This window comes from Puntigrus tetrazona, chromosome 11 (assembly GCF_018831695.1).
Source record: "Puntigrus tetrazona isolate hp1 chromosome 11, ASM1883169v1, whole genome shotgun sequence".
In the NCBI taxonomy this organism is placed as follows: Eukaryota; Metazoa; Chordata; class Actinopteri; order Cypriniformes; family Cyprinidae; genus Puntigrus; species Puntigrus tetrazona.
This window is the reverse complement of record NC_056709.1, coordinates 7,694,810-7,719,344: the sequence shown is the minus strand read 5'-3', so window position 1 is coordinate 7,719,344 and position 24,535 is coordinate 7,694,810. Positions and strand designations below refer to the sequence as shown.

At 37.6% G+C, this 24,535-nt stretch overlaps 1 protein-coding gene, 2 long non-coding RNA genes and 1 pseudogene across 3 annotated transcripts; 2 read left to right on the top strand and 2 right to left on the bottom strand.

Annotated features, from left to right (window-relative positions):
• Positions 1–767: 767 nt before the first annotated feature.
• LOC122354605 (solute carrier family 45 member 3) lies at positions 768–6,107 on the bottom strand. Its single transcript, XM_043252862.1, has 6 exons — positions 6,017–6,107; positions 5,665–5,745; positions 4,044–4,210; positions 2,476–3,291; positions 1,371–1,636; positions 768–1,281 (listed from the first exon to the last, which is right to left on the bottom strand). The coding sequence occupies exons 3-6, from the start codon at positions 4,183–4,185 to the stop codon at positions 865–867; spliced, it is 1,641 nt and encodes a 546-aa protein (XP_043108797.1). The 5' UTR covers positions 4,186–4,210; positions 5,665–5,745; positions 6,017–6,107; the 3' UTR covers positions 768–864.
• LOC122354607 lies at positions 5,642–7,748 on the top strand. The gene is made up of 3 exons (XR_006252132.1): positions 5,642–5,699; positions 6,075–6,260; positions 6,954–7,748. It is a non-coding gene; the product is annotated as an uncharacterized LOC122354607 (long non-coding RNA).
• Positions 7,749–9,764: 2,016 nt separating this feature from the next.
• LOC122354370 lies at positions 9,765–15,546 on the bottom strand (annotated as a pseudogene).
• A 37-nt stretch (positions 15,547–15,583) lies between these two features.
• On the top strand, positions 15,584–17,920 carry LOC122354606. Its single transcript, XR_006252131.1, has 3 exons — positions 15,584–15,843; positions 16,679–16,757; positions 17,569–17,920. It is a non-coding gene; the product is annotated as an uncharacterized LOC122354606 (long non-coding RNA).
• Positions 17,921–24,535: the final 6,615 nt, after the last annotated feature.

The window sequence follows — 24,535 nt, the reverse complement described above, 5'->3', positions numbered from 1 at the left end:
GAAAACTGAATGAATGATGGCGGAAATGTTGCTAAATATGTCTGTGTTGACTACAAAAATGAAAGCAGCTGCTTCAGAGACACTAGATGGCAGTATTTGAAAAAGAACTGCCTGATGCCACCCATCATAAGGCTTATGGCTTAATAAGAGTTGTGTATAGTGAAAACTGTATTACGATAGCCCTAACATAGCCATCCATTAACAATGAAATGCATTATAAGTTTATTAGATTTTATTTTAATTAATGTAATTGCACCTAGCTTTCATCTTTTCGATTATGTTTATAAAAGTGAAAGAACCAAAACGATAAAGTGCCTACGATAAAAGGATTCTTACAAATTAAACGATATACATAGATTTAAGTATGAAATAGATCAATAGGGCAATAATTTGAATGACCGGTAAGTCTTCTGTTTTTTCTTTCTTTAGATAATATGTAAACATCAACAAACAAAGCTTCCTTTAACGGGTTGTACAGGGCTGTGTCAAAACTCTTACTCATCTTCACTTCAAACAGTCAGCACGTTTACTTTTCTGCACTTCAATATACCCAAGTCATCTAATACTTCTTTGTTACTTGTGTAATTGCTCTCCTCTAAAAGGTATACAGTTGTGCAATAGTGCAAATATAACACCGTAAGCCACAGGTTACGTAACAGTAGTTCTGTCGAATGTAGTTTAAAGCTCAAATAGACCTTTATGTAAATGCGTTGACCACATATTGTTTGCAGAATATCACAGAGCGTTCTTTCCCCTAATAAATAGTACGCGTTCAATTGCACATTGCCATCTCTTTTTATGAAATAAATGCCAAACAGGACCAGCTGCCCTTTATAGTTCCAAAGTCCGTTGCTGTGTTGGTGGTCATCTCGAATCAATATCCGCCTTCTCAAACACGATCTTTCTGGAGAAATACATAGCCACCAGACTCAACAGAGACGCACAGGCCATGTACGCAGTCACACTCTGGAAGAGCTGAACGATGGAGCCCATAAGGAGCGACGGGACCACCTGAGACAGCAAGTAGGCGCTGTCTAAAATGGCGATGTCTGTGCCCATGCCTCTGACGGCTGAAGGTTGCGGCTCCAAGGTGACAGACACGTGCAGATCAAGCGATTGCGAGTTTTTTAGATTGTTCTGGAAGGGATTCGTCGTACCTGGATACCCACTGATGCACCCGTTAGTTCTTTTCTGCTTAGTCAAGGAAGGCATCCCTGATCTGATTAACATTACATCTTCCTCCCTGAGAGGAATTTTGCGCTTCTCGGTGGAGAAAAACACCTGGAAATGGAGAAGCGCAGCCGATTAGGATAAAAACACGAACACGGAAGATGTACAAACGCAAGGCGGCGTTCATTCGGAGTCGTCACCTGTGTATTTGAGTGGTAGAGGCATGTGAGCGTGTACGGCAGGATCTGCAGGGTGCAGAAGGTGTATCCTGTAGCAGCGGCCATGATGGTGACTAATATGATGTTGTGAGATACGGTCATAGTTGCTGTACTCACAACCAGCAGAATCACACTGCTCAAGTACAGCTTTCTGACTCCAATACACAACACCAGACGCTCCATAAGCACTGAGAAGATCACAGAGGTCACACACTGGAGGAAAAGACCCAGGCTGGCCATTCGCACACCTGGAGTAACATAAAAATAGCACAGAAACATTTAGATTCCATATATAAAACATTACTATTGATTTTTTGTATTATTATTATTATTATTAATTTTGAAAACAGCTTATTTGTGTTTGTCTGTGTAATAAATAGTAATAAATACATTCTATTATAAACCTATATTTTTAAAAGTAATATTATAATAACATTAAGGCTAATATTGATACTAATAAAAATGTGTGAATATATTTACTATATTAGTAGTGCCTTCAAATGATTAATCGAGATTAATCACATCCAAAATAAATGTTTTTGTTCACATAATAAATGTGGGTGTACTGTGCATATTTCTGATGTAAAGACACATGCATACTGCATATGTTTTGAAAAATGTTACATGTATATATTTATATTTATAGAATTGATGTATATATGTAATATATAAACTTACATATTTTTCTTAAATATATACATGCATGTGTGTGGGTATTTATATATATATATATATATATATATAATATATATATATATATATACACCCATATTTGTTATTTAAACAAAATCTTTTTGATTAACCATTTGACAGCACTAGCTATTAGCTTAGCGACATGCTAACACCAACTAAAAAAACGTGAGTGTAGTCTCATCTTAAATATAAACATATTTTGTTTACATCCGCCCCCCTGCTGTTAAAATATAAAGTGAAGAAAAGTGAAGAAAAAAAGTACATACATATGCTCTTATTAAAGATACTCTTAAAACAAATTATGCCAAGTGCAGTGTTGCTTCTCATGTATATTTATTCTGTTTGAAGCACTTTTGAGATATACTGTTTAATGTATATATTACAGATAAAACACCTTCATCGTAGCGTATCCTCCCCGTGGAGCCTGGCTCATCACTGGGAACCCCGTTATACAATCCCTCTCCAACAAAGTCTGTGTAGAAGAGCATAAAGGACATAAGTGCCATCCAGCTGCACAACTCAGCGACAAACAGCCTTGCAATGACTTTTGGCATGCGACTACACAGCGAGTAGAGTCGGGGAACCACAGAAAGGAGACTCGAGAATGTCCTTCGCAAAAGCAGAAATCTGGGGAATGTCACACAAGGGCAGCAGCAAGACTTCAGGTTTTCATGCCTTCTGAAAACCTCAGGTTCTACCAGACGTTCTCGTCCCGTCTGCTCCTCAGAGATGAAGGCCGTACCCATCAAACAGGCGAGAAAAATGATGGTCAGAACAACGTAGATGAAGGCCTCTTGTCCACCCAAGTAGACCACGGTATCCGAAGCGGTCCAGTCAACAGCTGGCAGAAGGTAGCCAATGCATCCACCCAGACTGAGCATGAGGGAGTAGACGGAGAAAGCCTTGCGACTCTCCTCTTCTCCAGGAAAGAGGTCAGAAACCAAGGCCTCCAAAGGTGTGAAGCAGGCCTGACCGCAAAATTCCATCAAACAAATGGCGAGCACCAGCAGCGGGACCTCCAGCCAATGGCGTTGTTGTTTTGTGAGCAGGGTGACAAGGGTGGATGTCTGTGGGATGATCAAGAGGCCGAGCAGGACGCCCGTGCACAGCACCCATATGAAGGGACGTCTGCGACCATATTTATTTCTCAAGCTGTCACTCGCCGAACCAATTAGAGGGACGACGATCAGCCCCAGCACGGGTCCCACAGCTGGAAACATAAAAACAAAACCCAGTGAAGACATAAAGCATCAAATGTGGAGATCACAAGGAGATCAATATATCTGTGCGTTTTGAATAAAACAGCATATACTGGTTAGGTTACCAGAAAAGGACCAGCTAGCATCTCAGATTCAAAACCAGCATATGCTGGGTTTTTTGTTTGTTTGTTTTAAGGGCTGCCATTAAGAACTTTTGAAGCCCAGAGATGCAAGTGTCAATGCATTGACGTTTTTTTTTTTTTGGTCAAATATAACCATAAATACGTGAACTTGATGTAGGTTACGCAATCTTCACGTAATGGACCAGTTTCTTGATAAAAATGTGTCATATGTTTTAGTAACCAGTCTGGTGGATTTGATTAATTTTTAGTTAACTCAGTAAAAGATTTGTCAGAAGGATATTTGAACGATCCATTAAAATTTGTGAATCAATTGTGTTTGTTTTTACGTCAGCGTCCAAAGAGCGCTGAATAGCGCCGCAACACACCTTTCTCGCCTCATGTCAGACACACTTGTGCTTTAAGAAACTTTTTAATCTGTGTTTGACATCTCGTATTTTACATATTTGTGACACAGTGGGCTATGAACGCAGAAGCATTCTCTGTTTTGGTGCTAGGCTATTTCTACACGTGCCCGCAATTTCATACCAGCACCTTCAAATGGTTTGGTTGTCAGTCCAGATCTTTAATAGCTAGGCCACACCACTGATCTCTAAAGAATGTCCTCTTGTGAAGTGACTTACCCAGTACCATGGTCATGAATCGTTCCTCCACCCCTGCCTCCAGCAGCATTGGTGGGATGTAGATGGTCCCAGCAGCCAAACATACCTCCAGACCACATGTCAATGCATTAATCAAGAACAACTGCGAGATCCTGCCATGCATGTCCAGATTATCCACTCTTCAAACTCTGCAATGATGAATTAAGCTGTTTAGCTATATTGGAATATTTCTACAAGCATTACTTTATGGTGTCTGGTGCATTCTCTTGGTCACTCGAAGATACCAAACGGATTCAGAAGACCCTAAATATCGCATTATGAATCATAAGGTCCTTTTTTTTATTTGTGCCGTTTTTCTTCAAAATTTTACTAGAGCTTCTTTACTCGAGTAGCTTGTGTGCCAACCAGTTTCAGCCTTGTGATCACGACCGTTGATACCAGGATGTGTGACAGAATATTACACCCCTTCAGTCAACATTGTGTGTTTGTTCAGAACTATAAAATAATAGCACTGTTCGACTTTAGCTGTGAGAAGACAATATGTATAGATCACAACATCAATTAGCTTTAAGATTGAACGGCGACTTAATTATGTATAATGTAAAACGCTAGGCAACAATAAACAAAATGGCATATGCAGCAATGGTTTCTGCAGTGTAGGCAGTTTATTTGCCGGTTTCAGATTAGCTTTGCTTGTGACTTCTGGAAGGCCACTGGTTTTTCTTGTCAGATCTTTCCAGTGTAATAGACTCGTATTTTGCCATAGTCTGGAGAAATTTGAGTTGCCTGCTCAGACCGCGCTGACGTGAATTACAAAAACACTGAATGACGCACATCTGTGTTTAGCAAACCGAAAAATCTCCTCTTTCACTTAATAAGTGAATCTCACGAAAGCTGTTAAGTATAAGGAAATAGGCATGTTTTGTTTTGTGTTTTTATGCTGTGACTGCTTGACAATTAAGCACAGAGATCTTATTATAGTAATTACCTATTCATACATATATATATATATATATATATATATATATATATATATATGAGATGTTGCTGTGGGAAAGAAACTAATAGTGTATTATTTGCATTTTGTTGAACTAAATCTGTTTGTTCTTGTCTGAATTTTGGGTTATTCAGTTTTGTTAATATATATATATATATATATATATATATATATATATATATATATATATATATATATATACACACAATTTTTAAATGATATTTAATCAAATAAATTCAACCTTTGTAAACATTAAACACTTCTTTTAAAAGCACTGACATTTTTAAAACTAATTTGTTATTGTCTATCTTTAAAATGCATCAACTTATGACTACATTACGTACAGAAATACTTTGAAGTCACTTAAGTTTAAAATATCACTCATTGGTTGACAGCAACCGCTAACTTCCTCATGTCACACCGCGTTGACAGAATATTGGGAAGGAAAGAGAAACGTCTTCATAGCAACATGCACAAACACATTTAAATTTAACTCTTAGGAGTGACACTCATTTATTTTGCTGTCAAACACATACACCGGACTCCGGCCTCAGCTAAGAGTACAAAGTATAACCTGAGTTGAACATAACTGAGCCATAAAAAGGTTTTAGACAGGAAAAAGCACCGAAGCACATCACATCTTACCTGATGCTTCCTCTGACGGGCAACGTCGGGTCCTGGTAAATTTTTTGTTTCTTAAATTGACATCTGTATGTATGAATACACCTGTTTTAGGAAAAATTTAACGAGCATTTTAACATTTAAATAAGATTATTTGAACCAAATTATTAAAATGATTATTTTTGCCGATCTAATAATCAATATTCACCCGGTTATACATGACATTTAAAACCAATGCATTAATAAACAATAATATAAAGGCAGTGATCTATTTGATGAAGTTAGGGTTTTACAGCCACAGGTGCAGCATCAGCCATACATCATCAAATATTGTGTTACAAAAAAAAAGACAGAAAGCAACATTTGAGATACTTACGTTTCCATCTGTAAGTGTCAGCTGGAGTGATGTGGTCTCATGTGGCTTTACTGTGTAGAAAGTGCAGTGACATCAGTAGAAGTTTGAGGAGCTGTTCCTGCCGCGCAGCAGGAAGTGGGCGGGATGAGCTGTGAGAACACACACGTCTGAAAGCCACATCACAGAGACTCTACTCAATCTTCAACATTCTTCCTGGGTTTGCAGCAGGTCATGAGCTAAAGCCACTTAAAGCCCAGCACAACAGGTGTGTCTGCTTTTATAGAGTCATTTCCTTTAATGGATTATTTACAGTAAATGGGATGTGAACATTCTTACTCTGTGTGTTTGTGAGGGGATAAACTATATATCTATCTATCTGTCTGTCTGTGTATCTATCTATCTATCTATCTATCTATCTATCTATCTATCATCCATCCATCCATCTATCTATCTATCTATCTATCTATCTATCTATCTATCTATCTATCTATCTATCTATCTATCTATCTATCTATCTATCTATCTATCTATCTATCTATCTATCTATCTATCTATCTATCATCTATCTATCTATCTATCTATCATATCTATCTATCTATCTATCTATCTATCTATCTATCTATCTATCTATCTATCTATCTATCTATCTATCTATCTATCTATCTATCTATCTATCTATCTATCTATCTATCTATCTATCTATCTATCTATCCATCCATCTATCTATCTATCTATCTATCTATCTATCTATCTATATATCTATCTATCTATCTATCTATCTCTCTGTCTTCTATCTGTCTATCTATCTATCTATCTATCTATCTATCTATCTATCTATCTATCTATCTATCTATCTATATCTATCTGTGTATCTATATCTATAATTTGACATGATTTATTCAAACAGATTTCATTAAAAAATATTATGTGTAATATTGTTAGTATATTTATTTTCTAGGTGCAGTGACCAGTCAGTATTTCTTCTTTTCATCATCATTCAGCTGTTTATCTTGCAGTGACAAATTAATTTCTGATGTATAAATGTATAGTCTCTTTTTCTCAATCACACATTGGCAGATTTTTCTGAAACAGTCTTATCATTCTCTAAACTGTGAATGCAAACGTCACAACTTCAGAACTTTATTGCATGTCTGCAAAAGTTACTTACCAAAAACATTTCATTCATGCTTCAAAATCTAGTTATCTTGTTAATAATTTGGCCAAGGCCACACAAATATAAAGTAGTCACTGTGTGAGCCACACTGGTCAAAATGTTTAGTTGTTTTCACTATGACAAATGGTTTTCAACCGTGGAAATGAAGCTTTCACGAAAAACTAAATCTGATATTTGTTGAAAAGAGTCAATTGCACATAAAAAAGTATATCAACATGTATTTGTGCATATTGTATTTATACAGTACATTTATTTTTGTACAAATGTATTACAAATGTTAGTGATCTATATACACATATGCTCCCAAACATGGTTGATTGAAATTGCATTGCAATTAGAGGTCATTTCCCAATTTAGCAGACATTATAAACAATGCCAGATATTTATGGAATATACATACTGACGTTCCCCATTAAAATGGACTGTTTTGAATGTGAGGGCTTACGTGATGAAAAATGATTGAGAAGTTGTGAAGAGTTTGACAGTTTAAGTCAACTCATCAGTTTTGATCAACAAGCCATATGCAAACAGCCGTTGTGCAAACTGCAGACAATTGTACTTACTGTACTTACTTACATGTGCCTCAAAATGTATTTATTTATTTTTTTAAATTGAGCCAAAGCGATTGAGAAAAAAAAAGTACAAAAAAAGTAAAAACCTGCATGTTTTCAGGTGTACGTGCCCACTGGTGGAACGTAAATGATTCAGTTTTATTTCCTTTCGAGATATCCAAAATATCACGGCATATGTCGGGTTTCAACACCTTGTTATTAAAAATAAAAGAATTTGAGACATTAGTCATTTTGTTTTCGGTTTGTCAGCAATTGTTTCAGATTTAGATTTATACACTCTAATGACATTATTAATTTACTTGCGATTACTTGAACTACCGGAAGTCGTGTAGCACCGGAAGTAGTAACGGAGTAATGCTAGTAGTAGTAACGCTTTGTTATTTTAAACTTTCTAAAAAACTTTTTACTTTTTAGCCTCTTACAAATATTTTAAAAACAACAACAACAAAAAAAGAAACCAGAAAGCATAACTAAAAGTCTTATTTGTTTCTCATTTTTAAGCAGACTAACGTGACATTTTTCACACTCGGTTTTACACCTTCAGCCTCGTGTTTTTTAAATGTCACCCTTCAACTGCAATAGATACATATGACGCTTTTTGTCACATTGTACATCAATAATTACTATTTTTTTTCCCGTTATTGAAGGTTTAGGGTTGGGGTAGGTGTAAAAGTTAGTAAAACGATCTAATGTGATTTCATTATTCATCTCCGGTCGGAGCTGTAATCCCTTGTAGCCACAGAGTTAGCATGAGATTGCGGCAATATTTGATTTATTTGAGCCGTCTTGGGTATTTGCATACGAATGAAATACGTTTATAACGCGATGCTTACAATCATTGTATAAGCTAAAATAACAATGATTTTTTTCCGCATTTTCTCATATGAAACCATGTCTAGATAACACAAGGACGTTATTTCAAGCACTCGACTGATGTTACCTGAATTTGGATTAATTACATGTTATTAAGTGTTCTCTTTTATTTGACAACAGGCTCCCACACATTGCAAACCTTTATAACAGGTGTGTGGTAAATTTATACTAATTTCTTTCATAGTTAGCACTTTGTCATCCTCAAAGCCACTTCTCATGCTCTTGATACACTAATAGGTTGAAAAAGTCTATCATATGTATACAAAAAAAGCAAGGATACTAGAAAATCTACTTAATGCAAAAAAAAAAAAAAAAAAAAAAGTTTAAATTTGACAACACTGCCATCTTATGTTGGAATTTAGTATCGCAACTCCTGCCAACTTTAAAGTGTGCTTTGAAACAAATATAGAAAGACTAACTTAAACACTACTAAAAATCACATGAAGACACCAGTACGAGAGTTACTCATTAAAATGAAGATACATTTTATTTCTTTTCTTAAAAAAACAAACGATACAAAAAAAATCTGGAGGAAGAAAAAAAAAATTAAAATTAAAATCAAGCACAAAAAAAAAGAAAACCCAAAACAAAAACATTCATACATTTTTGGACAGCTAGGTTAAAAACCAATTCATAGCACAAGTGGAAAATATTCAGAGATGCCTGGCAGAAAGGATCGAACCTAGTCAGAATGCCATGTATGCGCTGTAGACAGAAAAGCCCCTTGAAATGCATCATGGGATATACATCATATGTGTCTGAAATTAAAAACAAGCAGCAACAGAAATATATATTTAATGAGCAAACACACATAAGGTATGAATAGTACGATTCTTCTCCATCCTCACAGTGCAAATACGCCTCTCTGTCACGACATCAAACGATCTGATCCAGGGCTGAAGAAAAACAACATTTGACTCTTTTAAACGTCATTTGCTCGGCTGAAGAGATCCTCAACAACAGCAATACAATCTCCGGACAAAAACAGGCACGAGGCCCGGTTTCTGAACATTTAGCTTTTCGGTACAATATGAAAAAAAAAACAAAACCAAAAAAACCCAACAACAACAACAGGCTTTATAAGGCAGAAACAGTGAGCGAGACTCCAGATTCACATTTCTCGTACAATTAACCGTTTTAAGGCCCGATCTCAGAACACTGCTCGCATGCGCCTCTTTAGAGAAAAGAGATGAAAAGCATTCGTACTGCAGCCTTTTATCGAGATGATCTGGTGGATGAAAAAAAAAAAAAAAAAAAAAAAAAGGAAAATATACAAACAAATGCACATTACAGACTTTAGAGCGAAATGATAATGACTAGAAATATTCCAGGTTCAAAAATGATCTTAGCTCAATGGATGACATCTGCAGAAAACATCTCAAAATCATATCTCAGTTTGCTTTAAAAAAGAAAAAAAACAAAACAAAACACACTTACAAGGGAGCAAACCGTTCCATTATAAGTGCACAACAAATTGAGGTACAAATCTTTATGATTTTCGTGGAAATTCTGCAGGTTTCATATACAGAACGTGGCATTTTCGACCCAGAATATTCTATTCAAACAGTAACAGCATTATGGTTTAAACTACGCATATCGAGACGGTTTATTTAAAAGGTAAAACTACGAACTGAACAGCAAACCCTGGATAAAGTGTGTACCACGACGAAAGAAATTCTCAAAAACATGAGCATTAGATAGCATTTAGTTTCTCCATCTTCAGCTGATGATCAACATGTAAAGGGCCGCAAGCGCATGTTGAATAAATACAAAAACGAATCTTCAGATAAGCACGACCCTGACCGCTAGTATCAAAACAAACGCTGTCAACTATTACGAAACTTTCTAACGAATGGCTCTCTAGATAGTCACTACACAACAAACGCGTCGGATCTCATTCAAGGAACCCCGTCGTAGAACGTCGCGAAACCATTCATAGGTAAATGTGTTTTACGAAAAGTTTCGCGAACAAACGAACTTTTTTTAGGCCTCGTTTGTTAAACGCAAGCACGACCTACTAATCGGCTGCAACGGCTCGCGAACAATTGCGTTTACGCTTTTGTTTTCGAGCGAGGCCCTCAGTCGGTTTCGCGAACGTTTTACAAAAGCGGTTCGGTTTCATGAACGATGACCATCGGTCGGAACAATGCAAGAGTGAACGCTACGCTTTATACGTGTTACGGAAATGAACGAGCAAAAGCATTTTTTTTGGAGAATTCGGTCATGTGTACCCTGGGCGAGCAGCGACGCTACTTGGTTGGAACGATGGGCTTCCCTCAAGATTATATACCCATAAATAAACAGACTCAGACACATTTTACTCAATAATATATAGATATACGCTCACAAGTTCTGGGAAAATGTCCTTCGCGATATGGAAATTATAGTTTAAGAAAACAAACAAAAAAAAAGAAAGTTCAAACCGTTGAGCCAGGCCACAACAGACACTGAAAAAAATTCAAAAGCAAACAAACCCAAAAAAGCAAAAAAAAAAAAAAAAAAAAAAAAAAAAAGAGGAAAGAGTGTAAAGGGAAATAGAAGAAAGGGACAACGTTAGTAACATGGCTAGTCTTCCCGGATGGAGCCTCCTCTTCTGAGCCGTCCTCTTCCTCATCTTCTTCCTCATCTTCAGGGGCTTCGTCCTTCGTCTTTTTGGAAGGAGGAGACTCCTTCTCCACCTCTTCTTCCTCCTCGTCTTCAAGGGGGCTCTCGGGTTCCTCGTCGTCTTTGGGCGAGGATTTCTCCACCGCTTTAGCAGGGCGACCCTTCCTTTGCCTTTCATAGGGCTGGGGTTCACTGAGGGACGAAAGGCTGGGGTCATTACGATTTATTTAAACCTTTCATTCAGGAAGGATGAGAAGATACCCGTTTCAAATAAATGCAGTTCTTTTGAACTTTATTCATCAACGAATTGTGAAAACTAACCTCAAACTAAAAGTAAGATGCAGCAATTGTTAAAAAAAATTTTTCTTAACTAAAAAGCAGCAAATATGAAGACACTTAACACTGATGCTGAAAATGCAGCTTTACCATTACTTCTTCCACACACACCTTTTCAAACATTTAATGATATTACCATTTTTGTGGCATACTTTAGTGTTATTTTTAAAAATCATCCCATTGACCTGTACCTCGTGGCTATAGCACTGCAGTACATTTCAAAGACCAGAATACTTCTGCTGAAGCTCCTTTACCGCATGTTCAGATTCAATAGCCCCAGGCCAACAACTGTTTTAAGCAATATATGACTTAAATGAGAAAAAAAAAAAATAAATAGTTGACTCAAATGATCAAAACCATCATTTACAGATCATTTCAAGCCCGTATGAAACACAAAGACTCACCCACATCCTAAAATCTCAAGAGCGCTGGTGATTACCTGTGGCCTTTAGTCGGGGTTTAGGGATTTCTTGTCCTTCTTCTCCACTCTCCTTCCTCCTCTCGGCACTACTTTTTGCCTTTCTTTTGGAGTGCCCATAGTCGCTGTCATCATCATCATCAACCATGAAGTCTTCATCGCTGCCTGACTCTTCTGCAAGAGAAAATCGCAACATAAGGGCGCCTGATTCACTAGTTATCATCCAAAATCATTACCAATTACGAGCAGTGTTGGCGATAATGCTGCTGCTGCTTAACCAAAAAAGATGACAGACGATTTAACACCGCAGTTAAAAACGCAGCACACTTACGGTCCAGGTATGCCTGCTCTTCCTCGCCTTTTCCTCATCCTCACTGCCTCCGTCTCCCAGAAGGATTTCTCTCTGTTTGGACACGCCTTCGACGCAGCCTGCCTCACCTGCCTCGGTTTCCTGCTCACCTCTTTATCGTCATCGTCGCTGTCATCTGCAGAGGAAATCACGAGCGTCACGCACAACAGATGCACCCATATTTTCATTCATGCATCATTTCGCTTGCATCCATCTTCAGGTCGCGCGCTCCTCCTATCTTCGGTCACCGATTGTTTAATATATTGATCACGTGATCTTACTCGGACTTAATGGGCAGCTCCTGGCCAAGATAGGACTAGGACTTTATTCTGATAGTTCAACGCCTGGCGCTTCACGCTTAATGCGTTTTTGTCGATCCGCGACTCACCTCCACCTCGCTTCCTCTTCAGTGACTTTTTGCCCGGCTTCTCCACCTTTCCTTTCTTTCCCTTTTTGGCCTTTTTATCATCATAGTCGCTTCCTCCATCCTCGCTCTTCCTCTTTCTCACCAAAGTCGTTGTCTTCATCGCACTAAATCATCTGTAAAAATCACAAGATCAGAGATTAATCACCTTTTTTTAAAAATACATTATAAATTCATCTACAGCAGAAAAAAAAAAAAAAAACACACGCACGCAACTCACCTGCAGAATCATTTTTGGATTTGGAGAGTTTGTCATCTGAATCCTCGCTGCAAGACAGCGGAAAAGGTACGTTAGCAGTTTGATCTTTAAAGGAAAATGTCCTAGCGTGTGGTATTTATTTCCTAGTTATAATTAACTGCTGCATATGTGGGTCATAAGGAGAAAATGGATCTCAAAAAGGTTCACGTTCCCCAGAGATCCGAGCACATGCTAAACCAGTCACGAAATTCACTCGTTCGCACCGTTTGGTTCATTTAAAATATTTTCGAATGCATTATTCTGATACGATTTGCTGAAGCGCTAAAAATAGACCGATTCTTGCCTGTCTTCCTGCGAATTCTTAGACTTCTTGTGCTTGATTTCACGAGGTGGAGCACGTATCTTCTTAGTTGTTTCCTTTTCTCTCCCATAGTCCTCATCTGGAAGCAGAAAACAAGAGCAGATTGAACAAACCGGTTACCTAAAACAGTTTTGAATTGACTTACTTGGCACAATATGCCAAAGAGTGCGGTTACTACTTTTCCGAAAGCTTCAACGGTGGATTTCAGAGATGGTTTATTACCTGCATCGTCAGATTCGTTGAACTGGGAGTAATTCACCACCTTTCTATTCCTGCAAGGAAGACAACATACTGTAACGAGAGTTTCCAGGCACGCATTTGCGACGCATGTGGCATTAATTCACGTTTTAAGGGCTCGCAGACCATCGGAAGGCGGTCAGCATTTCTTTAGGATACCGAAGCTCATTTAACACGCCTCGCTTCATTATGTTTACTTGAATTAATGATCGTTAAACAGTTCCTTAATTAGCATTTCAATGAGGGTTTCATTAATACTGCAGTCTTGTCCCATTTAACCACTCAGGCCTGAGTCAGGCCTTGAGATGCTTGAAGAGCCACAAGTTACTTTTAAGCAATTAGATGGATCACAAGACTTTTTTGGATTATAATTTACAATACAATTATAATTTGAAACCATTTGTGTGCCGTTCCTTTGTAAATACTTGTAAAATTTACTAGCAATTCGCGAGTAACACATTGAATTAAAAACTAAACGAAACAATTTTGCAGAAATACTTTCCACTCAGAAATTTTTACAAATAGGCTAAATTAAAAAGACCTGGCAAGTAACGCATTGAATTAAATGTGGAATATAAAGAAAACTGGCAGGGGGGAAAAAATGCATAAAAATAATACTTTCCCCTCAGGAATCGCTAGTAAAATTTATAACAACAAAGAAATGGCAAGGAACATACTAAATAGCACTATTTCCATTTTTCAGAGCACATCATATTACACAAAATACATTTTTGCAAACCAAAAATAATAATTAAGCTCGCAAAACCAATTTCGGCGGAAATGCCTCATGTTTATAACAATAGTAAGTACTGTAGGACACTAAAATGTCCGTCTTTATTTTTTTAATAGCACTGTTTATACACGTTTTATTGTAAAACTGTATTTTTCGTCTATGGGCACTGTGGTGGATGTTTAAGGGGGCAGCGCAGGACCATTTTACAGTCGACACATGATGAACGCGTGCGATATTTTTCACCTTTTTAATCTTTCGCGGACACAAAGAACGCACGGCCGTGTGTATACTAATCCGCCGCAGCCATTTGAAATCAAAACGCGGGGCGTGAATATCAAATTTTGTGCACGTTTTCCTCATAATTCCAAACGGGAGGTGTGGTCGCTCTCAACCACCCCGCCCCCCTCGGACGTCACCCGCGTCGTGTTAATTTACCGCTATCGAAAAAAAATCCTCAAAACGCGCTTCCTCCCCAAATACACCAAAGGGGCTTTCGCAATCTATTGTTTGTGCATCACTGAGTTATTTGCGCATAACAGGTTACAAAATCACTTGAGTGGGCCAATGAGCACCTTCAGTGGGATTTTATTACCCCTCCTGAAGCTTTGGCGAGGATGAATGGGAAGCCATATTCTCACTGGCTCACAAGGAAACATGAAGCCTCCGAGTGCTTCTCGCACAACAAATATATTGTGAAATGTAGGTAGGTGATGCACAAGGAACATCAGATTGCAGAATCCCGGTTGATGCACGTTAGAAACGTGCGAGATCTGGCCGTAAATATGTAAAAGAGACAGTCCTCCGCCGCTGGGAAAGAGACAACGAGCGAAATGCATGCACGAACGAGCAAAAATGTTACAAAATCGAGCTCTAAACAAGAACCTAAGGATGCCTGGCACATGCGTGAAGCCCAGGACTCAGTGTGCATGCAGCAGCCATCAGCAGGACGAATGGAAACCCACGTACCTCACTGGTCTTGCCATTTTGCAGGAATACTGTAGAGGTTAAAATTGTGAAAGAGCAAAAGAAAAGCAGGGAAAATGCAGACGAAATGTGGTATTTTAAAACACAAGAGGGCTAAAGGTGACGTCGCAAAACCAACGCCCTCTCCTTGTGGTAAAAATTAAACAATGCGGGAAATACTCCTGCTCTACGAAAGTATTTAGTTTAAATTTTACCTTCAGCTACTCAAAATGGTGAATAAAACAAACTGAAACTGCAGCCTTCGCGCAACCTAACGATTGGATGGTGGGCGGGCATTTGCGTTTAAACTCCGCCCGCTCGGCTGGATTTGCCCAGAGAGCGACGCTATTGGCCCGTTTGAACGAATGTTTGATTTGTGATTGGCTTTCGCGTCTGTCGATCAAACCTAGGGTCTCCAAAGCAATTACCCTCCCCCTCGTTTGCGGATAGGTTGAACAGCATGGCTCAGAAACAAAAAGAGGCCCTTACGATATGCAAGATGTCCCAGTTTAAGTGTAGAACAACTTTGTGTTGTTTGTTTCGCTTGAAATTAAGTTTAATTAAAAGAATATGCGCTTTAAATAATGGAGAGCGCACAACAGAAGGTCTGAAACCCGCAAAGTGTTCATATTTGCTGGCTGCTGTCCTAAAATGGGATTTTATATAGATTATTAATGCAAATATAATGATAGCAAAGCATAGTAATGCTAACAGTAAACAGGCCTTATATTGCATAACCCTGCCGTATTTCATCATTTACATTTATATGATAAGTGCGGTAATGATTTTGGTGAGAAATCATGTAAATGTTTGATATTTTACTTTCCCATTTCATTTCGAATTATGATTCTCAGTAAGAAAGAAATGAGAAATGCTGTAATCAAACCTGATCTAATGTCTCCAGACCCTCTACCCTCAGCTTTGTTTGCTTTGTTTTGTTTGTTCAGTTGGCATTATGGCGCAGAAATGATCTTATTGTTTTATTTTTTCCCCTTGAAATTATGTTTTCGTAAATTAATATGTGGTTCGAGAGCATAGAAAAGAAGGGCTTTTGAAAGGTTTAAATGCCCACAAAGTATTGATTTTAGCTGACTTTTAGCATAAACGTGCCTCAACTTGATTTTTATTTAATGTTATTGCAAATTTAACGATGCATTACTTTAATGCTGACCTTCATTTGTGCTTATGCTATAAAAGCTTAAAACATCCACCCTTGCTGTTTTGATGGAAATGAATGTGAATAGCAATGCAGGCTGCTTGATATTCAGTCTCCAGAGTCACATGACTGCAAGGCATCTGTATTCCAGCATAAGCAACGTATCTAACATGTCATTTCAAAGGATTTTTATGCATACATGAAATGCTGTGACTGTGTATTTCTCTTTATTTCCGTTCCAGGGAGAAAAAAAATTAAAAAATTCTTCTTCTTTATTCCCCCAGTCTTTCGCTGCAGACCCTGGAATCCTCTCTGCTCAGCAGTTATTGAAGTGAGGAGAAGGTACGTCTCCATGGCAACCAGGTATGATTCTCATCCCGTTTATTTATTTATTTAGTTGCCCATCCATCAGCGTTTGCATTTCTTTAGCCTCCTCTAATCTTCCAAAGCATCTCTGTATTAGTTCCCGAGAAAGAAATCTGCTACTATCAAGGGTCAGTTGTCTCATATTGTTTTTGTTTATTTGGATGCATGTCATCTGTTGCCACAGCAACCACTCACTTTTTTTTCCCCTGGAGTGCACACAAAAATCACATCTTTGCTGTCACCAAAAGTAGGACATGTGCAAAAAAAAAAAAGGAAAAAAAAAGGCTATAACACCATACAGATGTGGGGCCCGCATGCATTAACTTGTATTTGCTCACATCTCATGGGCGAAGTACAGTGGAGAAGAATTAAATCACTAGTTGCTCTTATACAAGGTGCTTAGAATCCGTGTCGGAATAAAAATACATTTAATCTGGTAAAAACTATAGGTTAATGTTGGTGAATCCTACAAAACCTCACCAAACCTGTACTAACATGCCCTCTCAAAACCCAAAGTAAGAAATAGAACGTTTCTTATATGTTTTTTCAACATTTTTTTTCAACCCATGTTTGTAAAACCGTTCGCTTTTTGCGTTTAGCGAGAAACAAACAACAAAAAGAAATAAAAGAAATAAAAGATACAATCCCATGTTTATACTGGTATTTGAAAAGTGTGTATTTTGCAAGTTACCGAATAAATACAAAAAAAAAAAAAAAGAAAATTTAAGGTGTTCTCAAATAGGCTTAATTTTCTTCGTGCAAAATAAAATTTTTGATTTCAATAAATATGTATGTTTTTGTCTTCTAGGGTGAAATGTGACCTGGACATATGTGCTGAGATGCGTTCATGTAGGAATCTCGTTAATTTTGCACTAATGCTTTGAATGGAAACATTTTATACATTTAATGGCAATTTTTTTAAATGCTCCAAGAAAAACCAGTAACTGTTTGTCCATTGCTAGGCTAACAAAATGACACAAGAGGGCAGTATGGCACTGCTATGATATGATTTGCGTAGAAATTATAATCTAGTTTTGTACAGAGATAGGACTGATAATGAAGTGTTGGTGTTTCTGTTTGTTTTTCATCTGGGTTTGTTTGCAAGACCTTGTCCGTGTAATTTCTGTATGTGGGTTTTTAATTTTTGTATTTTGCATCTGTTGTAGTCTGTTTACCTGAAAAAAAAAAAGAAAAGAAAAAAAAAAATATTGGTTCTAAAGCAATGTTTAAAAAATCTCAGTGTCTTTATTGTATGCCACAGCACAAAATATAAAACCAAGAGCCATTTTTTTAAAAGAAAGATTTTTAAAAGAACATTTTTTAATTACTTTAGACAGAAATAAATTTCATAAAATACAGAAACCACAGTTACTGTGAAGTTTAATTTGTCCTTAAATTGCTTTATGTGGATGAAATAGCATTGGTGTAACACAGGGTCAAGTTAAAGGGTTTGTATATTCCTGAAAGAAGTTGAATTGCACGAACTTAAAAGCTTAGTAAGTGTTTTTTTATAATGCTAATTTCATGTTTAATGAGAAAAAGTTACCCAAAAATGAAAATGAGGTAAAAATGTACTCTTCCTCAAGCCATCCAAGATGTAGATGATTTTTTTTATTTTTATTCGGAGCAAATTTGGAGAAAAGTAGCATTGCATGACTTGCTCTTCAGTGGATCATCTGCAGTGAATGGGTGCCGTCAGAATAAAAACATAACAGTAATCCACACCGCTCCATTTGACCAGTTTTGGTAACAAATCTGTCATTAAATCATTTAGAAACCATCGCTTCCGGGCAAAATAAGTCCACCCCTTGTTATCCTCTCACATCAGAAGACAACATATTTATTTAGACAGTAAATGATGCATATTTCTCTCTTGGTTCAGAGTTTTACTAGAGAAGTCAATGTAATGGACCGAGGCCTTGTATTTTAGCTCAAAGCAGAAAGTTAAAAATGTCTTGATGGGTTTGTTTCTTTTAAACGAGCAGCCTTTCACATTTCAGGATGTTAATTGATGCACTCAAGTCTATTTTTTTTTAATAAATCATTCTAATGGCTCCTATTGCGCTATTTTTTTTTAGGTCCTGTGGCAAAACTGTGTTTATCTGAATGCAGTGCCTGGACTTCCAGTAAATGCATTACTGTAAGCGCAGGCCGTAGAAGTGCATGCAATACATTTTAATCTGTATTAAACCTGGAACATTTTTTTTTTTTTTTGCTCGACCAGCCCCAAACTAATACATTCCGGCATGAACCTTCCTTGACCAACATGCAAATTCATGCTGCAGGCTAATGCATATCAGAGAGGCCCACTGAGTCCACGCTGGTTGCGGATGTCGCTCTGCGATTAAAGATGCTGACTGCGTCAGGTTTGTTTAGCGGTGAAGGTTCAGGGTGCGGGTTGCATTTAAAAGAGCAGGCGTTTTTCTTTCTCTACGGCTTCTCCATCCCCCGAAACATCCAGGAGGCGCGTCCCGTCGCTGAACCTCTGATAGCACACTTCAGTCAGTGCTGTGGGGAGTTTATTCAAATAGATCTCAACTCCCCGCAGCCTGTTTTACACACAAACACGCGGCGAGAACCAAGTCTAGGGATTTCGAATTTTAAAACGTGCTTATTTATTCTTGAACAAGAGCCCCATGCAGAAAATCGAGAGGAGACTCGCAGCCAGAGGACGGCGGAAAGAGCAATAATGTCTTTTTTTTTATCAAGCGCCAAATTAAAGAATCAAATAGGGCCTTATACCCATTACATCTACATGATGGATATTTCTTAATGTGAGCTGCAGCTTCAGTGTTTTATTATACGGTGTCATTTTGAATCAGATCATACCAAAATATGAAAATATTACATTAAAGTTAACTATTAATTACTCTTAGTTAGAAAAATGAGTTATCAATTGTCGTTTCCAACAGAGGATTGAACTGGTGATGTGAGATGTGGTTTAAATTATTATTATTAGTTTTAAGTCCAAACGCGCCCTTTCATATATAGATATAACCCAGATATTTTTTCACATCAACGTAAATCTTCTACGCATAGCAAGAGAATCTTTTTTTCCTCAGATTTGCTTTGTTTCTCTTTAATCCTAAAAATAATTAGTTTTGGTGATCCTCCCCAAAACGTTCTCCAACATTTTGCGAGAAGCAACACTGAGTTTTTAATCTGCAGTAAACTCCAGATGGCTTGAAGTAGGACTTTGAAACCAACGACAAGGAATGGCTGAAAAATTAAGGGCCGCGGAGCTTTAACGCCCCGCAAAGCAACTTATTTAAATTAGAACAAAGACGTTCTGGGATGAAACATTCTCCTCAGCCAGAAGGCATTTTAAAGCTAGAATATATTCAATGCTAATGCCTTTGAAACTTCCAAGAGAGATGTTTTAAGGAATTCTTAAGCCGTATTGAAGGATTTAAAAACTTCCACACAGCTAGATAAAATCTTTAAATTATTAAATCTTTAGAATGTTCATTTCTAACAGTCAACTGAAAAAAAACGAGGCTTATAAACTATTGCTAAAAAAAGGGATTCCATTAAGTCTGTACAAAAAATAAATCTTAAAGGTCAAACACAGTACGAACAGAGATATTCTCCATTAAAAGTCCTTCTGATGAAGTCGCTTGGCTAAGGTAGTCTTAGTGGTTATAGTTAAAGCTGTTTTCAGTGCAGCAAATGTGACCTGTTTACACGAATGCGTTTACAGTGGAAGTTAATGAGACTGCTTTCTGATGTTTGCGTAAGGCTAGTTGAAAAAAACCTAAACTAAAACGCCTATTCATTTTGTCTGTGCAAAGTTATATTCACTATTGCTACAAAGAATTAGCTCCTGTCATGATTATGCAAAGACCATAAAAGAGGTTTGCTTGCTTTTTTTTTTTTTTTTTATTTAGGTTTAATATATAAGCTAATATGTGTCTCTTGACCACAAAGTAATAAGGAGAGTTTTTATACATTATCTGAAAGCTGAATATATATATATATATATATATATATATATATATATATATATATATATATATATATATATATATATATATATATATATATATTTTTTTTTTTTTTTTTTTATTATTATTTATGGTGATGAACCAATGAACCAATATCAGTTGAGATATAACTATTTAAAAATCTGGAATCTGAGAGTGCAAAAAAAAAAAAAGTTGTCCAAAAGTCCTTAGCAATACATGCTAATCAAAAGTGAAATTTTACTTAATATCCCAATTATTTCTGGCATAAAAGAAAAATCCAGGCAGGGTCACATATATGAAAAGGTCCCAACGGAATTTATTTTCTGCCATTTTAATACCACCAGGTGAAAATTGCGCTCTCTTCAAAAGTAATAGCCTAACACACCTCTCCTCTCCTCTGTTCACTTTGAAACAATTTTCACTCATAAATTGCTACATTTCACAAATAAGTGGCAAGTAACATTGAATTAAACATGAACTTCTGAAAGAGTGTTTACTTCTAAAACGTACTCCAGCGATCTTTATTTACAACAAAAATCGTTTTTCGGTAGCATTAGCGATGCTTGCCTTAGCAACGGCACGCATAATCTGTAGAGTCGTGTCCAAAATGCTGTTCAATAGAGCCGAATTCTCCTGAAATAGATCCCATATCATAAAGCCGTCCGGTTGAGATGCATTTCAAGAGCTCCCGATCCACATAACGAAAGTCAGTTGATCTTAAGCCGTTTGCCTTGGCAAGGCACATGAGCGGCAGCTCTTTCCATATGTTCCCGCGAGTAAACAGACATGGAGGATTGTGTCATAACTGTTTGTCTCTATAGACATCAGCCACCTGTTGGGGAAATCTGCTTTGTGTTCTCGAATCCAAACGATAATGCGACATGTCAGCTTGTGTCAGCTGCCGCCACCCCACCGGGGCGTTTGCATGGGCATATGTGAGTGAAGTGTGTCGCCCGTTCTCGGCAGGGTCTAGACGTTCATAACCCATCGAGAAGCCCGTGTGATGCATTACATGTGACCTGGTGATAAAAATTTGAAAAAGTCTCTCGTTTTTTTTCCCTCCTCCTCAGTGGCGCACACTCGTCGAAAAGCTGTCATCTCTTCTGGTGTCTGCAGAGAAGGATCAAAGCGGGAACAGGCAGCCAGCGAGAGAGGGAGAGAGAGAGAGAGAGAGAGAGATTTCGGGGTGAACCAGAGGACGCAGCCTCTTCTGTTAAACAGGGTAACCCAGTTGCTGCCAGATTGAAGGAAGCCTGCTTCTCTGTAAACATATTCAATTAAGACATCAAACTTCAAACCGTACGATGAAAAAGAATGCCGATGAGGAGAAAGACGGGTTCGGGGTCGAACTGCGTGCCTCCGCTGCTTTTCTCTGATTTAGAAACAGACTTCTTTTGATTAAATAATCATCGCCTCGCAGAAATGCAAGTTGCGGACCAGACGTACGCGTAGACACAGCTGAAATTTAATGAGCTCGGTAACACGCTGCCGAAATGCTGCTGTTTTTAAGACCTCTGAATAAAACTTCTTTAGATCAGGGAGTGCTCATGCTGCGTTCCAACAGTTTCCAACGTCCTACTTGGAAAAGTGCAATAGAACGCCACAAACCGGACTTCCAACAGTGAAACAAGAATCTGGATCAGCATACTGCTCTTACTATTCTTCTGTATTTATTTACGGTAGTAGCTTAATATTCCAAATGATGGTTTCTGACAGGTTTCCTGAACAGGACCCCGCTCTAATCTTACGTGCAACAATTAGTAACTGCGTCCCAAATGACACTTTCTCAGACCGCTCTGCATATTTTGCATGTCTCTCTTTGTTAATGCACCTGATTCGGATAATCAGCTCCGTGCACGAACGACATGGTCCCTACACAGTGTTCATTGCTCCCTACTCCCTGAACAGGGGAAACCCGTTCACTTCGGAACATTCATTCACGGATTTGCTCTGTAAATGAATGCAATTTAAATTCACTCTTCGGTGTACTTTGAATGGAACGTATAAGTTCGCTTTGAACTAAATATATTTAGTTAGCACTTGTAGCACACTTGAAACCATCTTTCATGCAACAGTGCACTCAAGTGTGCTACAAGTGGTAACAAAATGCATATTTTAAATACAAATGCATTATGTTAACGGTGCATTTTAGTTTGTGTTCATGGTGTTTCAAAATAGCACTGTTGAGTACACTTAGAGGATCTTAAGTTCATCTTAAGAGATATATTGCTATATAAAGTACAAAATTAGTGTGCGGAAATAGAGCACTTGAACATCATTCTGAAAGATGTTTCTCCATAGACTAACTGATTTTTATCAGTAAATTTTAAGACAGAGCAATGAGCTACAAGGTTGTTAATCAATCGTATATGGTTTTGTTGAAGATATCAGTCTATATTATTTAAAGGAATACCCCCAAGCCATCCTAGGTGTATGACTTTCTTCATTCAGACGAACACTGTCTGAGTTTATTTTTTTTTTAACTCATCCTGGCTCTTCTTTGTTAATGCTCTTGGATGGTGGCCATTATTTTGAAGCGCGTAAATCATATATATCCTTCATAAAACTAAACTGTACGCCTCTGGGGGGTTAACACTTGTTCTCTGAAGCAGATCAGTGGATTTTTGTATCAAAAATATTTATATTTTAAAAAAATTAGAACTCAAATCACTGACTGCCAGCAGCAGCTCTATACCCATTCGCAAGAGAATCAAGTTCTGGCTCCTTGGCTGAACTTAAAGAGGTCAGCTTAATGCAGCTTACATATTTTTCTTACAAAATAAAATGTAAGAAAAATCAATGTGCTTCAGAGGACATGTGATAACCCCCCAGAGGCGTACAGGTTAGTTTTATGAAGGATATATATGATTTACGCGCTTCAAAATAATGGCCACCATCCAAGAGCATTAACAAAGAAGAGCCAGGATAAAAAAAAAAAAACTGACAGTGTGAAAATGGAAATGAAAATGGCTACTATCCACCAGCATTACCAAGCTCGGAAGAGCCAGGATAAATGTTTACAAATCTATGACTATAAGAAGAAAGTCACACACACCTATGATGGCTTGGGGGTGAGTAAAATTGGGTAATTTTAATTTTTGGGTGAACTATTTCTTTAAGGAACAGCAGAATTTCAAGACATTTGGATAAACTTTTTCACATCTGTATTGGAATTGTGGATAGTTTTAGCCCAGAAAGCATGAATGACCCAGCAGTAGTTCTGAACAGTTTGGGCATCCTTGCTACTATATAGCGTTCGCCGATTATTATAAGCTTTCTGGGTTGGAACTGAACTCTTGCTGGACTGTTGATCTGGGCATCCCTGTGCTATTTCCTGAAAAGAACCTTAGGTTGAATCCTGCAAGCCATTTGGATCCAGTCTCCCTGGTGCACACCTAAGGTGAAACGGTGCACCACAGTCTTCTAATGCTGCATTATATTAGTATTTCACCCTAAAAAAATGTGCTTCCAGAAAACTCTCAGGCCATCCGAGATGTATGAGTTTGTTTCTTCATTCGAAAAGATTTAGAGAGATTTAGCATTCTTTCACTTGCTCACCAATGGATGCTCTGCAACCAATGGGTGCCGTCAGAGTCGAAACAGCGGATAAAAACATCACAATAATCCACAAGTAATCAACACCGCTCCAGTCAATCAGTTAACATCTTGGGAAGAGAAACTGATTACAGATTTCAAGATTTTCTTAACTTCAAACTATTGAGTTCTTATTTGAGTTCTTATTGAGTTCTTAACTATCTGAATAGATTTCTCTACTGAATAAGTTGTCTGAATCAGGAGAGAAAAATGCAC